The 17,041-nt window shown below is 34.9% G+C and overlaps 1 protein-coding gene across 25 annotated transcripts in view; it reads left to right on the top strand.

Annotated features, from left to right (window-relative positions):
* The window catches only part of ADAM22 (ADAM metallopeptidase domain 22), a 225,040-nt gene that overhangs the window by 161,824 nt on the left and 46,175 nt on the right, over positions 1 to 17,041 (top strand). For all 25 annotated transcript variants that reach the window (XR_012002656.1, XR_012002653.1, XR_012002654.1 and 22 more), the window contains exons 12-18: positions 1,116 to 1,200; positions 2,208 to 2,298; positions 3,709 to 3,760; positions 8,049 to 8,148; positions 10,942 to 11,013; positions 11,238 to 11,330; positions 14,851 to 14,931. Coding sequence is in view for 22 of the 25 variants with exons in the window: in XM_072764193.1 (XP_072620294.1) it covers positions 1,116 to 1,200; positions 2,208 to 2,298; positions 3,709 to 3,760; positions 8,049 to 8,148; positions 10,942 to 11,013; positions 11,238 to 11,330; positions 14,851 to 14,931 (574 nt within the window). In the remaining 3 variants the exon portion in view is untranslated. The remainder of the gene's footprint in view (positions 1 to 1,115; positions 1,201 to 2,207; positions 2,299 to 3,708; positions 3,761 to 8,048; positions 8,149 to 10,941; positions 11,014 to 11,237; positions 11,331 to 14,850; positions 14,932 to 17,041) is intronic.

The raw sequence follows: 17,041 nt of genomic DNA on the forward strand, positions 1-17,041 counted from the left end.
TTTAAATGTTAATGCTACCTTTGCTTTGGTTCTAAGGGGAGATCTTAGTATTTCTGGAGTTTATTTTTAATTTTTTCTCACTTGCATGGGTTTTTTTAGGGGGATAAAATGCGTAGTTGATATAACAGCATTTAAAAAGAAACCTATTATGTAAAGATATGTTGAAGGAAGCTATAAGTGGAAGTAAAAGAGTATTTTGGATAACTTATGCATTTTACACAATTTCAAATTTATAGAAAAGTTGCAGGAATACTACAAGGAAATATCATATGCTCTTTACCCAGATTCATCAATTTACATTTTACCCCATTTGTTTATGGTTTTCTTCCTTCTTTCCTTCTTCCCTTTTTCTCCTCCCTTTCTTCCTTTTTTCCTTTCATCCATTTATCTTTTTTTTCTTCCTGAACCATTTGAGAGCAAGGGGGGAGATACTCACTTGTTGAGCCTTCACTACTAAATACATGTATGTTCCCTAAAGATGAAGACATTCTCTTATATCACGAAAGTAAATTATTAAAACTTGAAAATTTAACAGTGATACAATACTTTTAAGTAACCCATCTTCTATATTTAACTTTCTCCAATTGTCTGAAAAATGTCATTGATAGCTAATTCCCTCTCCACATTCAGGAGCCAGTCAGGGTCATGCATTGCATTTAATTGTCCTGTCTCTTTAGTCTCCTTTAATTTGACAGATTTCCTTAGCCTTTCTTTGTTTATTGTGGGCTTAACATTTTTGAAGAATGTAGGTCAGCTTTTTTATAGAATGTGCTCCATTGTGGGGATATCTGATGTTTTCCTATTAAGAGATTCAAGTTAGGCATTTTGATCAGAAGTGATTTTGTATCCTTCTCAGAGTACATCATATTAATAATTTTTAAAAACAGGTATAGTTCTGTTGAAGATATTATTGCTCACGTGGGGAAATATCCCTCAGAAACTCTTTTTTTTTCAGTTATGTGTGTAAACAATATTCACATTCCTCCCTTACCTTAGGAATATACAGTATAAGAATGTATTTGCATTGAGAAAATAAGTGTGGTAAATTAATAATGAGCGGTACGGTGATATTTGAACTCTGAACAGTAAGCATTTTTCATTTCCTTTTCTAAAAGGGGAAGTCAATTTGAGAGTAGCCGGAGCGGGGCAGCTTATATTGGTGGGATTTGCTCGTTGCTGAAAGGAGGAGGCGTGAATGAAGTAGGTGTGAACATCTGTACAATACAAAGTGGTATGATGGCTGAAAATGTTTTCCTAATATTTAAGAGATAATTTCTCATATTCCATATTCCCTAGATGTTAGATTGTTTTATTCAAAACCAGTATGGTTACTATAAATGACTGGAGGACAGAGGATAAGAAAATAATGGAAGATAATATTTGATAGTTCTCTTCATAATTCTACCTAGAATAATCTCCAAATATAGCTATTTACAGATTATATAGGTAAAGTCTTTAACTTTATTGAAAATAAGGCCCTATTTTTTTGGCTGATTTCCTAGAGAATTGAATAATTCCCAAAGCACTGGCTTACTATCTAACAACCCAGTTGGAAATTTTCTTCCTTCTTCAATATTTGGCAAATTTTTGGAGAAAAAAATAGACTGAGTTTTCCAAAGAGTTCCTTTTACCCCTCAGGTACTAAGTCTGATGGAAGTGATCTAAAAGAAAAACACTTGAGTCTACATATTGAAAAAATATCTATAGGTCTTCTCAAGTTTCTTTTGCCCACACATCATTACCATGTCTTATTACTCATACCATTTTTTTGCTGAAGCCACATCCTTTTTAATTTGGGGAAATTTCAGGAGTGCAAGTGGACATACAAAAATGAACAAGTTTCAAATAATTTAGACATTTATTTTTATTATTTGAAAGGCTAATTTAAGTATATACAAGCATAGGTTTTTGAGAAATGTCACTAGTGAAATTTGGACTCAGAATTAGGCTTAAATTTCTACACCCAAAAGGTGGTGATTCTCTGGCTTCTAGTCTTCCATATAAGATTGAATCAAACATGGATTTATTTTTTACAGTGTTTTCCCAAATGTTCCGTAGTTCAGCTTTAGCTACTGTATGTTTAACCTCTGCTAAATAAGATGCTTAGAAATTACTTATTTCCAATTATATTGTGACATTTTTCTCTGGCCCATCTTTAAAAAATAATTTTTGTTTACATGTCTTTTGTTTTCATTTTTGTCTTTCAGTTTGGGAAAACTGATTTAATGGCAGTTACACTTGCCCAGTCATTAGCCCATAATATTGGTATTATCTCAGACAAAAGAAAGTTAGCAAGTGGTAAGTTCAGCCTTGTGGTTTAGTTGTATTTAAAATAGACCACCTATAAATATTTTGGAGAATGAGATTTTAAATTCAGTTACTTGATCAAAAGAGTTTGGGTGATAACATAAGATAAACAGCTGGGACATACGATATTTTTTAAAAAAGTGATAAAAGGTGATATTTGCCCTGGAGGTGAAAATCTTTCCATGTGTAATAAACATTTAAAACTGTGCGATGATAAATTCATTGTTGAATTTGACCTAAAAAAGGACAAAATAAACTCAGGTAATTTTAAGTGGCCTAGTAGAGAATCCTAGGCATGTCGGTTTAAGGCATACTGTTTTATTATGGTTTATTTAAAACATCTCTTGAGACTCCTGGGTGGCTTAGTGGTTGAGTGTCTGCCTTTGGCTCAGCGTGTGATCCTGGGTCCGGGGATCAAGTCCTGCATCAGGCTCCCCCTCAGGGGAATCAAGCATCATATATTTGGAGTAATTTGATTAGAACCATATTTATTTCATTATTTTATAAATTTTTAAAAATTTTTAATAAAGATTTTAGTTATTTATTCATGAGAGACACACATACACACAGAGGCAGAGACGTAGGCAGAGGGAGAAGCAGACTCCCTATGGGGAGCCTTATGTGGGATTTGATCCAAGGACCCCAGGATCATGACCTGAGCCCAAGGAAGATGCTTAACCACTGAGCCACCCAGGCGTCTCTTATTTTATTAATAACAAATATAAATATGATTGTTTATATTAATAATAACTATGACCATTTTATGAAGTGCCCATTATACGACAGATAACTGAATGCCAGTATTATCTACATCTAGATACTCATTTAATCCTCAAGGTAATCCTGCAAGACCTATTGCTAGCCCATCTTACAGAATAAGGTGCCTGGATGTGAAAGGGTAATGTCTCCAAAATTACTCACATATTAAGTGGCAAGTCCAGATTTGGGGGCCAGGTATCGTAAACCTTTCTGCCTAACCAGTTTACTGTGCTGTCTTCTAACCAGCAGCTTCAGTGCAGAGGTTTTAAATCTGGACTGGACAAGAAATTGTAAGAATTCCCATAAAGGACTGTGAAACCAGAACCCTATAGTGATGCTATTTCATTGGTATTATATTGTTAAGCCATTTTAAAGCATTTAATGAATGTTTTAAAATAAGGCCACTTGTTAAAATATCAAGATTTTACTTTAGTAAAAATTATATAATCTTGATAAGGTCAAAGTGGATTTTTGTTATTATGCATTGCATATAAAACTTTGAATATAAGGAAAATTAGAAAGTGGGTATTGCTTTTTAAAATGTACTTAAGGAATAAGGTGAAGATATACTTTTAAAAATAGACTACTATACTGCACCTGTTTTCACTCTGTAAAAAGGCATGTGTTTTCATTTTCTCTTAGGTGAGTGTAAATGTGAGGACACGTGGTCTGGATGCATAATGGGAGACACTGGGTGAGCCACATCTTTTGAAAATAACTCAGTTTTCCTTTCCCTGCTGTGCTGTTGTCTCCTTAGGAGTATGACACCAACAACTTCGTACGTGGAACCTCACTACAGACATTAAAAAGAAAATTGGGTGTAGATTTTCTCAGTGGCTCTGTATTATAAAATATTTTCATAAAATAGTCTCTTATTTATAAAAACAATTGACGTCAGTTAAAATAGAAGACCAAAGACTTTGTTAGCCTTTAATCTAGGCTAGAAGTGTAAGAAGCAAGGAATAGCTTTGTTCTTCATGAATTACCTACTAATTTTCTTTTCTTTTGACTCTTCAATTCCAATTAAATGGGTTGTAAAAAGTATTGTGCTGGTGAGCTGATTCTCAAAATCAAAAACAAGAAAAGAGCCTGGATTTTTAGCTTTCTCAGATTTTTGTGGCTCAAACACAATGACTGATCTCAAGCTATCAGTAGTAGGGCACCGAACAAGGAATAGGAAATAGAAGTATACATTCTGCTCTCCTGAGAAGGGTTTTCATTTTTTATGCCCTTCATACACTATGAGGTGCCAATCTTGTATTTATTTCTTCTTAAGAAACTGTACAACCATTCCTTTCATGCTAAGCTCAATCACTATATCTTTAAACTTCTATCATCTTGAGCTCTTATTATCCTAATAACATTCTAGGTACTCAGCCTCCCTCTCCCCCTCCTGAACTCTATTTCCATCATCATTGAAAAGGTATAAAGAGTAGAAGAGTGAACCCTTGTATATCATCACCCAGCTTAAAAAAAAATACCACCAACATAGTTAAATCCCCCTTGTGTTCTCTCATACTACTCCCCAGCCCAAGTTACTGCTGTCTTGAATTTGGTTCATATTATTCACAAACCCTTTTTAATACTTTTATTACTTATATGTATGCTTTGAAGTAATACATAGCATTGATTGCATGTTTTTAGTTTATATGAAAGGAGTTGTACTATATGTACTCTTCCATGATTTGCTTTATTTGATCTTTATGCTTGTAAGATTTATCCATGCTAGTAAATATATAGCTCTAGTTCATGGAATGTATTCAGCACAGATTTCTCCCTTCTCTTCTTCATGCATGTGAATCATATCATTTTTCTGCTCAAAACTTTTGTGACTTTCTCTTGTCTGATGAATAAGGTTTAACGTTCTTCTGCCAGCACCTGGAGGAAGTGCATTATCTTTCTTCATCCTATTTATAATCTCATTTTCCACTGCTATTCATGGTCATTTGCTTATTACCATAGTTATATAGGGGTTTCCAGCCTTTTTGATTTTCTAACATAATCCTACATGGATTTTAAGCTTCTTAAAAATTTGCTCATCATAAATGTACATTAGTTTGCAGCCTCTTTTGAGTCCTTTGATATATTCTCTTGATTTGGAATTCTCATTTTGCTCTAACTGCATTTCTAGCCATTTGAGATTTATTATAATTTTAACTCCTGCATTGTAATTTAATTTTGTATGTCCTTATGCTTTGCCTCACTAGTTCGTTGTGAATTTTTGAGAATTACATTTTAGCTAATAGGTGTTTCTGTTTGACCTTACATTGTAATATCTTGACACACTTGATTTTCAATAAATATTTATTGATATTGTAATTTTGAACTTCCAAGAAATGTATGAGAAGGAAGATAAATGATAGAGGGACTGTATATGCAAGCATGTATTAAAATATTTTACAAAATATCTTTGGACTTTCTGTTTAGTAATAGAAGGAAATGTTAAAAGTCCTTATCCATAGTTTCAGTTTTCCAACACATACTAAATTACAAGCTAGAAGTCCTTGTCTTTTAAAAGCTATTTGGTACGTTATGTTTGATTATTCTGTTTAATTACTAAAAACAAAATTTTGTAGACTGTCTGCCTAGATTAAGCATAATGTGTAGCTAAATCAAATGGCAACACTCAGAAATGAACATAGCTCTTTCTGTTGGAACTCTTCTGATATCAAGTAGATGTGTGCAAGAGAAAAACTTTAAAATAAAACATTGTCTTACATGATGCTATATATAATTTGAGCTGTGTCAAACATCACCAGACTATTAATTATGGATACGTATTTCCTGTGGGTACTTGCCCTCTTGTTTCTACTTTATGAACTTTCTGTTTACTGCTACATGTTGGAAAGCAGGTTGGAATTAATACCAGTCCTATTTAAAGGTATAAAAACTAGAATTTTGAGAAAGCATTGAATATAATAGATACATTTTCCTGCCAAAAAGATTTTGTGGAAGAGCCTAGGGAGATTTCTGCTTTCAGGTATTTGAAGAGCCATGGCATGGTAGAGGAATTAATCTTATTTGGTACAGGTCACTTCAAAGAACTGTGTGGGACAGTTATAGGAAGTATGATGTGGCATGGTGAAGATAAGAACAGTCTACAAATTCCAAGTGTTTATATATAGAAGAGCTTTCCTGTGAGGTCGTGGGTTTCCTATCACTGTTGAGAGCAGACTGAATGCCCAGCTGGACAGTGGGCAGGAGCCTGGGCCAGGCTGAGACCCCAGAGGGCTCCTTTGCAGGGCAGGAGTTGAACTAGACTTGGGAATCCAACATAAAGAGTTATTCACTTTTCCTTTGCCACGAGGGGAATCATCTTGAGTTTTGACCAGTAGAATAAAGAGGGAACTTGAAGAAACCTCATTTAAATTCTGTAACTTAGAGATATGTAGGATGGATTGGAGGAGAAGGCAATAAAACATTGGCTAGGGTGCCATTTGAAGGGAAAATTAGAAGTAATATGCATAACAAATTTTTTAAATAAAGAATAAATTTCATGATCTGTTAGGAAGATGAAATAAAGGAGGTAAAATAATTCAGATAGTGTAAACCCAGAGTACCTTTATTTGGCACAAAACACTTGAAAAATTAGTTTAAGGTGAATAATCACTGTAAGTTCCATTCATTGATTCACAAAGCATTAATGTCTGTGCTAGAAAAAAGTAGGGATGTAATAGGACATAGTACTTACAGGCTGGTGGGAGAGACTTTATAAAAACTATCTGTTATTAATTGTGTCCTCACTTTAATAAAAGCTCAATGTAAAACAATTGTTGAAAAATAGAGAAGGTTAAATTTTTATTACTTCTTGTTATTCAGTAATAGCCATGGTTAATGGTAAAATACTGCTAATCAGTACTTTTTCTTTTTTCCATTTTATCATTGTTTTATAAAATTTGGATCTTGTATATGTCATTTGTATATTTTATAGTTAACATTATATAGTCAGCATTTCTGAGTCTTTATTTTTCAGTGCCATAATTATTAAGAATTCCATGGTATTCTGTTTTATTAATATATCACAGTTTAGTTAACAGTTTTCTTCTAAACATTTATGTGATTTTTATGGCATTTGCTATTACAAATCATGCTACCAAGTTTCTTTCTTCTTATGTCTTTGTACCCATAGCTAGTTATTTCCTCTAGAAAAAATTCTTAAAGTAGAATTACTAGATTTAAGAATATTTCTGTTTGAAGATTCTTAATACATATTGCCAAATTGTTCTCTAGCTACATTTCTTTTTCTTCTGATCCCTTATTACCCGTTTTTGGATTTTGACATAATCTTAAGAAAAGTTGCAAGAATAGTAACAAAGAACCTTTTTGTCCTCTGAATCCTAATTTGCTAATTTGATACCCCATCACCCCCAAATACCTCAGTGTGCATTGCAAACAAGTCCATCCTCCTACAGAACCAAAGTGCAACCAATAAAATCATCTAATTCTTAGCCCTCATTTAAGATAGGCTTGTATTCCAGAAATGCCTCCTTAACAAGATGATTCAGAATCAAGTGTATCAAGTGTCGCATTTAGTCTTTATGCCTCTTATCTTACTTTAGTCTGAAACAGTTCCTTAGTTTTTCTTTGACTTTCATGACTGACACATTCATAGATTATAAAATCATTTATTTTTTAAAATGTTCTGCAATTTGGGATCCAGCCCAGTTTTTATATTTAAGAAAGACTCATTATGAAATAAATTGTTCCAAATGTTCTTTGATTGAAAATAGAGGTATGCGTGTGTTTCTTTTGAATGTATATCCTAATAATGAACAGTCCATAGTCACTATCAATCACTAAATGAAGAATTTAGAAATATACTGGTAGAATGAAAGTTTTATGGATTTAACACAAATGTACATATGTGAAATTTATTTTTCATTTTTAAGGATGATGTTACAATTTTAACAATGTTCAAGACTAGCATACAGACGAGGGAGACTAAAATTGTACCCAGTTATTGCTTTTATTCTGTCTTACAGGTATTATCTTCCTAAAAAGTTCACCCAGTGTAATATTGAAGAGTATCATGACTTTCTGAATAGTGGAGGTGGTGCCTGCCTTTTCAACAAACCTTCTAAGGTACTAAGTGTGATCAGAATTATTAGTAATTAATCTTTCTAAGGTATTACTTAGTCATTGGCTCTTACAAAAGAAAACTTTCCAACTTGGCTTCTATGTCCCTATATTAGATACTTGAAATATCTGCATTTTTATTTTATTTTTTTAAGATTTTATTAATGAGAGGCAGAGAGAGAGAGAGAGAGAGAGAGAGAGAGAGAGACATAGGTAGAAGGAGAAGCAGGCTCCCTGCAGGGAGCCTGATGTGGGATTTGATTCCAGGACCCCGGGATCATGCCCTGAGACAAAGGCAGATGTTCAACCTCAAGCCACCAAAGCATCCCTAAAATATCTGCATTTTATTTATTTATTTTTAATTTTTTTAGATTTTTAAAAAATTTATTTATTAGAGATAGAGATAGAGAGAGAGACAGGCAGAGGGAGAAGCAGGCTCCATGCTGGGAGCCCAACGTGGGACTCGATCCCGGGTCTCCAAGATCACACCCTGGGCTAAACCGCGAAGCCACTGGGGCTGCCCAATAACTGTATTTTAAAGTCAACTTTAATCTTAGACATTTTGGGTTATTATTTTTTCTAATTTATTTATTTGAGAGAGAGAGAGAGAGAGTGCATATATGTACATGCAGTGAGCTGGGTGAGGGGAAGGGGAAGAGGGAAAGAGAATCTCAAGCAGACTCCATCTGAGTATAGACCCTGATGCAGGGCCCATGCAGGGCTAGATCCCAGGACCCTGAGATCATGACCTGAGCCAAAATCAAGAGTCAGTTGCTCAACCAACTGAGCCACCCAGGCACCTGGCATTTGAGGCTATCTGAGGGGAATAGAAAACAGGTGTAAATGAGACAGTGTGTTTTCTAAAAAAGTGATTAGCTTGCAAAGATGGTTTTATTTTCCTTTTTCATTTTCTTGGTTCTTTGTATATGTAATCACAACTCAAACTGATGGAAAGAAGGGAATTTCTTTCTTCATTGCTCTCTACCCACTGCCTTTCAGAATGAGCAGCATGATTAAAAAAATTACTTTTACTTCTCAGTATGAAAACCAAGGCTGCTTAAAACAAAAAAAGGAGCAAGTCTTTGTGTATTTAGACCTCGTCAGAGGCATTTCCAACTTGCAGAACAGTCTGTGGTTACTGACTTGAAAGCAGATCTTCCTCATGTATTTGGAAGATTGCAGGTTAAAGCAGAATGCTTTGTCCTTGTTAATTATGTGAAATATTACGTGTTTCTGTGTGTGTACTACAGCGATATGTGGCATTGCCTTTATAATCATTTACCAGGTTTCATTCTCTGTCTATTCCAGTGAAATGTAGGAAGTGTATCATATTGCTTTGAAAAGCAGTGACAGGCAGCCTGGGTGGCTCAGCGGTTTAGCGCTGCCTTCAGGCCAGGGCATGATCCTGGAGACCTGGGATCAAGTCCCAAGTCCGGCTCCCTGCATGGAGCCTGTTTCTCCCTCTGCCTGTGTCTCTGCCTCTCTCTCTCTCTCTCTCTCTCTCTCTCTCTCCCTCCCCCCCGCGCCCCCCCCCCCGTGTGTGTGTCTCATGAATAAATGGGTAAAATCTTAAATAAAAGTGACAATTTTAAAGACTCTTTGCAAAAGCTTCAGAAGGGATATTTGAACTCAATCCTGCTGCTATGAATGAAAAACAATTCAAGTCTCTTTACCAAAATGACTGATTATTCTGAGTTCGGTGTAGAAGAATAAATGTATTTTTCATCTGGATAAGTTTTAGTTTTGGCTTTCAAAGCTGTTTCATTTATTATGATCCCTTTCAACTGAAAATAGAATCTAGAGATATATTGACTATTTGTAGGAGAGGAGAGAATATTTGAAATCAGGAGGGGATTTTGTTGTCATTGCTGCTTTTTTTATTGTTTTTTTTTTCCCTCTAGTTATTTAAGAAAGTGTGGGTGTGGGTATCTGTCTGTTGATAGGTATGTGTTCCATTCCATTCTATAATATGTAAACTTTGATGAACTTCTGAGTGAATATTATATAACTGGGACATAGCAGCTACTTATTAATTTTACCTATCACCATAAGATAAGTTATGCTCAAAAAATAATGAAATTAATGGAGAGTTTAAAAATAAAATAATCTTAAAATGTACTCTTGTATAGGCCAAAAGTTGCTTTCATCTCTGGGGCAAATTATTATTACTGTGCTCTGCAAAGCTATGCTAATAGGGGAAACTATATTTTATATTAAATAAGTGGATTTATTAATTTGCATGATGTTTTCATAACTATTAAATAACTTTTTATTACACAAAGATATATAGTTTGTGAAGGGTTTTCACAGATGATTGAACTTGATCCTCACAATTTGTGATGTAAATGGGCAGCTAATATTATTATTATTCTTGCTTTAAATATTAAAGCACTTGTGCTCTGAGATGACAAGTCATTTGTCCAAGATAGGTAGCTGATTCAAGATTTGAACCCACACTTTCTGTCTCCAAGTCTCTTGCTTCCTGTTTGAAATGAATTTTCAGGAGTCAGTCTGGCTTGGCTTCACTCCTTGCTAGATCATCTTTTATTTTGGTGGCATTTACCAGGCTCCATATGTATATTATATATGTAAATATAATTAAATCTGAAATAGAAACAGAAGTAGACACTTTTGTTCTAAAGTTCTAGAGTTAGCTTTCAAGTTTGGGAAAATAAAAATATACTTGGAAATGACTGACAGGTATACCAGATGTATGATGGTGGCCACTTATGGTCTCTTATAAGGTCTTTGATCTTGATTTATCCATATTTTAGTTCTCTGTCTGATTTCATCCCGCAGCTTCTCGATCCTCCTGAGTGTGGCAATGGCTTCATTGAAACTGGAGAAGAGTGTGATTGTGGGACCCCGGCAGTAAGTCTCTGGGTGTTTGATGATTTTTTTTTTTTTAGGTTATTCAGGGTCATTTCAAGTCCACACACTGAGACATACAGAGCTGGTGTTATGTCTGGAAATTTCATAGGCTATATGGAAGAAAGATTTTTACTGGAGGGTTATACATTTATTTAAAAATTATCCTGGTACTTTCAGAAAATGATGCCATTTTATGATGTTTTGCAAATGCTTATATTCCTTAGGAGTGTGTCCTTGAAGGAGCAGAATGTTGTAAGAAATGCACCTTGACTCAAGAGTCTCAATGCAGTGATGGTCTTTGTTGTAAAAAGTGCAAGGTAAATAAACATTAAGCAATGACTAATTGACAGAAAAGAGGATGTATTTGATTAAATCATCAAGGCTAGGCAAATATAATAATAATAATAGTGTCTAACATGTATTAAATGACTAAGTGCCACCTGCTTTACAGGATCCTCACAGAATCTTTTGAAGTCTCATTACTATTTTTATTGCTACTTAACGGCTGAGAACACCAAGGCATGTACTGGTTAAATAGTTGCCCAGGGTCTTGTACCAAGTTAAGTCAGACAGCTGGGTCCTGGAACTTGTTTACTTCCCAGTTTTTCTTCTCATTACTGCCTGCCTGAGGAGCATGCCCATTAACCAAAGTCAGATGTTCTTAACCTTCAAATGTTTTTCTTTTCTTTGTAAAGCCAAGTTGATATTTCAATAGATTCTTTTTTTCTGCTGCTGTGCTTTGTTTATTTCTTGCATTAGCTATTGAAGGAGCAGAAGCTATACTTTTAGACAATAACATCTTATGTGTATTACCATGCACCATGCAAGAGAGTTTAGAATTCATCTTTATGCACATTGTTTTCATCATCCCAATAGCATCCTACACCTGTCCCCAAATATTTAAGGCTTAACATCATAACCAGAAGATATTTGATCCTTACCTTTTTTCAAGGAAATCTATTTCTTTTTTCTCTTCTTATATAAAATATTGTATAATATTCTGTATTAGCTCTGAGGTTTAATGTCCATTTCAGTATGTATGTTTTGTGGAGGCACTGCCTGGGACTTAACCAGTAATTGGTACAAGTTCCTTAGTAAATATTTGTTGAATGAATAAATAAATATGCACAGCATTCTCTTATTGACTATTTGCTGATTGACTAATTTTCATCTAATGAGGGAGAGTGGGATATGAACCTATCATATTAAGTATCTACTGTGTGCCAGAGATTGTGTTAAACACTTTCAATTTATATCATCATGTATCTGGGTTTCTCAGTCCTGGCACTGTCAACATTTTTGGCTGGATAATTGTTTTGTTTTGAGGGTGTGTCTTGTATATTGTAGGTTATTTACATCGCTCGCTTACTTCTACCCACTTAGATAGAAGCACCACCCCTCCCAGTCATGACAACCAGAAATATTTCCAAACATTGCCAAATGTCCCCTTGGGGGCAAAATCACTGCTGGTTGAGACGACTGTTGTAGATAATGCTCATAACCAAACTTTTGGGATAGGCATTATTATCCATATTTTTCCAGTTGAGCATTCCTGGTGTCAGGGAAGTGATATGACCTGCATATGCTCATTCAGTTATTAAGAAATACATGTGAAGTTACATCAAAGATCTGCTGGCAGCAATTTTTGTTGTTTCTACTTTACCACTATGTCTCTGGCAGCTTTTTAAGACAAGTCACTGGCAGAGATCTCTGAAAGCGCTCTAAAAAAGGAAGATTAAATCAAATATGAAACAGACATTTTAAGATTTAGATTGTGTCATCTGTTTAGTCTGTCATCTTCCCCAACTGCCATAAAAAGGGTCCCGATCATTTATTTTAATCCTCAATGTTTTTAGTCTGCCCGTTTGTAAGATATCATTTTTATTTTGATGTATAGATTTAGACTTTTTGTGATATGAATATCAAGTAACAAATACAAAATAATAGAATTACAATATATACAATAAAATGTCGTGATTAACTACCTCACAAAGTAAGCTGCAGCTATAGCAGTCAAGTAAGAGCTTTTTGCCAATTTCTCTATCTTGCACTCCCAACTCTTTCCCCATCCTAAACTCATCAAGGAGCCAGAGGCAGGATAATGAATGGAGAAGGGGGAATAGAAAAACAGGCTGAGAAATCCTGTGTATCTCTATTTATTCTATATGCATATATGCTAAAGTATATCTAAGTCAGAGTTGGCAAACATTTTGGGGAAAGGGTCAGGTAGTAAATTGTTTAGGCTTTGTAGGCCATAAGGTCTCTGTCTCAGTTACTGAGTTCTGCCTTTGAAAACAGTCATCAACAATATAGAAACAAATGTGTTCCAATAAAACTTTATAAAAACATATGACCAGCCACTTTTTGCCCTCGAGCCATAATTTGCTAACCACTACTGTGAAATATTGCTAATTGACTTGTTTATTTTTTTTGTTCACTCATTAGTATATAAGTTCCAAGAAGGCAGGGATTTGGGTCAGTTTATCTACTGCTGTATCCCAGCACTGAGAGCAAGTTGTCCTTCACTATGCTTTCTTTTAAAAGTGTCTTGGCAGTTCTTGAGGATTCACACTCTCATATAAACTCCATCTTAAATAAGCTCATATTTCCACCTCAGACTCTAAAATTGTGGCTTACCGCAATCCCAAGAAGTTGGAAGGAAGAGAACCAGAGTATATGAATTTAAATTGTCTTGCTTATTTCTTTATTTTCATGGCCTATTTACCCCACTAAAATGTGAATTCCTTGCAAACAGGATTCTTGTATTTTGCTCTCCACTGAGTCCCCAGTGCAAGAAACTGCCTGGCATATTTTAAGTGCCTAAGAAATACTTGATGAATGAATGAACACAAATTTTGTTCAGATCTAAAAAATATCTGTTGAAATCCCGATTAGAATTGGCAGTGTACTATTCATAGTCTATGGACAATAGGAAACTAAGTGCTTGGAGGGTTATGAGCAAGGGAGAGAAGATGAAAGCTGGTGGGGGAGAGAGGGTCTGAGTAATGTGTATGTTTGTATGAGCAGACATAAAAACACAGGAGGATCTAGTGTCCCCAGTATTAGCATTTTGGAGAGGGAAAAAGAATGAGATTGAAGAGAGGGGAAGGATGATGACTTTGTGTATCTCTATTTGTTTTTTTATAATGAGTACTCTCACAATTTATAAATTCAGTGAATTTAAAATTTTATTTGTAACTCCTACACCTACAAGAAATATTTCAGGTGATTGCAAATAGGCAGGAAAAAAAAGAAAAGAGAAAAACCCTTCTCATACACAGGTACCAACAATAGAAACATTAGACAAGAATAAAAGATCGCAGCATAGATCTATATAAAAATGAGACATGAGACAAAGGACAGTATGGGAAGAAATCACTTTACCAGAAAAAAATCTAACTTTTGCAATTCAGCCTAGAATGTAATGTTCAGAATCTTGGCAGATAAGGCAAAAAAAAAAAAAAAAGTAAAATGATGAAGGTGCCAGTAAGAATGAAGAGTAAAGTGCAAATCCAAAGCCTTTTTTGAGAGGAAGAATTAGTAGAAATTGGACTGGCTTGTCCTTCTGGGGAGATGGCTCATCAAGACCCATCCTATTTTAGTAGATATTGTAAGACTTACATGTGATGACTGTGTAGATTATTTCATAAACCAGAAGCTTTTCCTGAAAGCTATTAAATGAACAGTTTATTCAGTAATGTGGTTTTCACAGATTACCATCTTAAAATTGCTTGAGATATTCCTATCCCAGAAGACTCATTTTGCTTTTCTTTTGAGATGGTACTGTGTGAGATTTTTTTTTCAACGGTTTTGCACATTGACTTTTGTTCATTTTAGTTTCAGCCTATGGGGACCGTGTGCCGAGAAGCGGTAAATGATTGCGATATTCGTGAAACATGCTCGGGAAATTCAAGCCAGGTAATTTACAGAATCATTGTTCTAAACTCAATGGGAGAGAGCAGGGGTAGCTATAGTGCACTGGCCCCCAGGCAAAATGTAAAGGAACAGGATATCATGTCTTTTTCACATCACTTCTCACTCTCCCATTATTTACTTCTCAGGAATTTCAGTTTCAGTAATCAGACCCTGAGCTGATGTGTAGCATCATTTTATCTCAGTGCTGAACTAACCTCAGACTGCAAGAGTGCCTTAACTATTTCATTTTGGTTTTTAAGTAAAGAGTAAAAGGCATTTGCTTTTTGTCTAATTTTCTCTCCAGCTGGTTGAAACAGGAGCCAGCCAACACAGAGAGACCCACAGAGCGCTAGTTCTGAGTAGGGGTCTGTTCTTCTGTCTTGACTCTTCTTTATCTGAGATCATATGCACCACCTCACCCATTAATAATCATGTAGTTGTAAGTGGAGAAGATGGAGAAGTTGATAAACTTTGGTGAGGGTTCACAGATTTCACATGGTGATTATATATCCAGACAGTCCTCAGTTTGTGTGGTAGTGTAGGGCGATAACAACGGCCATGCAAGCTGAAATCATGTAAAGTCATCTTAATAATCAGTGCAAAACATTACAGTTGTGCTGTGATCTTTAAAAAAAAATGTCAGCCTACTAAAACCTTTCTTACTCTTTGTTTTAAGTTAATAGGGAAATGAAAAAATAAACTGATATTTATTCAGCCCACTAACATAAAACAGAAACATTGAGAATTACAAATTTTATTTCTTTGTAAAATCCATATCAGGAGAAGTTTGGGCTGTGCATACCTTCTGGCCTTAAGATCGATCATCAGCATCTTTTCTATAGCTTGTTGAATTGTCAGACTCTCTTCTAAGTTTGGATCAGCTTTTGACATTTTATCCTTTGCACTTTCAATGTCATGAAATACCTCCAAGAGATGTGAAAGTGTCAATGTGAGGGTTTTGTTTGTTTGTTTGTTTGTTTTTGCCAAACAGCAGTATCAATGTGCCCAGTCAGTGATTTTTTTTTTTTTTGCTGTGACTCAATTTACATTTGATTTGAATTTCAATTCTAGTGTCATCATTTTTCATTTGTTTTCTGCATTTTCATCTTTGCTGCCCAATTCCCTCTTAGGATTATCTAGTTTTATAAAACGTCACTCACCTGCTATTACCCAGAGACAGAAAGGCAACACCACACCTACAGCCTTTGTTGTCTGTGCACAAACTAAATGAACATAGGCAGTGACCAGTCACTGACAGACTTTGCAAAAAGTGACATGCCATCATTGACCATGATGGGCAAATGTTATATACCTAGTGAGCATGGAATGAAAGGCTAGTAGCAGAGTTTGTGCTTTGGGCAGTTACAGTTATTATGCTTTGGTAACTGAAATTGGAACTGTGTTATTGGGGTACCGATGTCATTTCACAAAACCATGATATCTGAAATTCATGTATATTGGAGCTATGAAAAGCAAGGACAGCCTACATATTTTTCCTCTAGAGAAGAGGGATTCAGTAATAGTATATCTGCATTAATCATTAAAATGCTTTATTTTAAAGGTAGTCATCCTAAGAGACTAAAGATCTTTTTTGTAGAAGTATTTTATTTTCTTACTATCTAATTGGCATTGTTTTTATAGGCTAATACTTAGTGATGAAAAGGGTATGATGAATGATTGCCTCATATGTTCCTGGAGGGAAAGTATATTAGAGCCACTTCTTTGGACTGTGATTATACAATAAGCTGGAGCTTTAAAAAAGAATCTAAAATCCAAAGATGATGTATAAAGATGCTCTTGTTGAATTAGTTGTAACAACAACCTGGAGGCAGTTATAAGTGAATATTGTAGTATATTGGTTATATAGTTTGTTAGCTCAATGCAGCGTATTATACCCACCAAGGATGATACCTTGGAAATTCATGTGATGAAAGTATAAGGGGAAGAAGCAGGACATCAAATATTATCTGTAACTTGACGATGTACTAGTATTTAAAAAATCAAATTTCGTAGAAAAAGGTAGAGAAAAAATATGCCAAAATATAAGATGTTGTCTTTGAGTGGTGGCTCTCTCTTGAGAAGCTCTTTCTTTCTTTTACATTTCTTGCATTTT

Source organism: Vulpes vulpes, chromosome 7, assembly GCF_048418805.1.
Source record: "Vulpes vulpes isolate BD-2025 chromosome 7, VulVul3, whole genome shotgun sequence".
Taxonomy (NCBI): Eukaryota; Metazoa; Chordata; class Mammalia; order Carnivora; family Canidae; genus Vulpes; species Vulpes vulpes.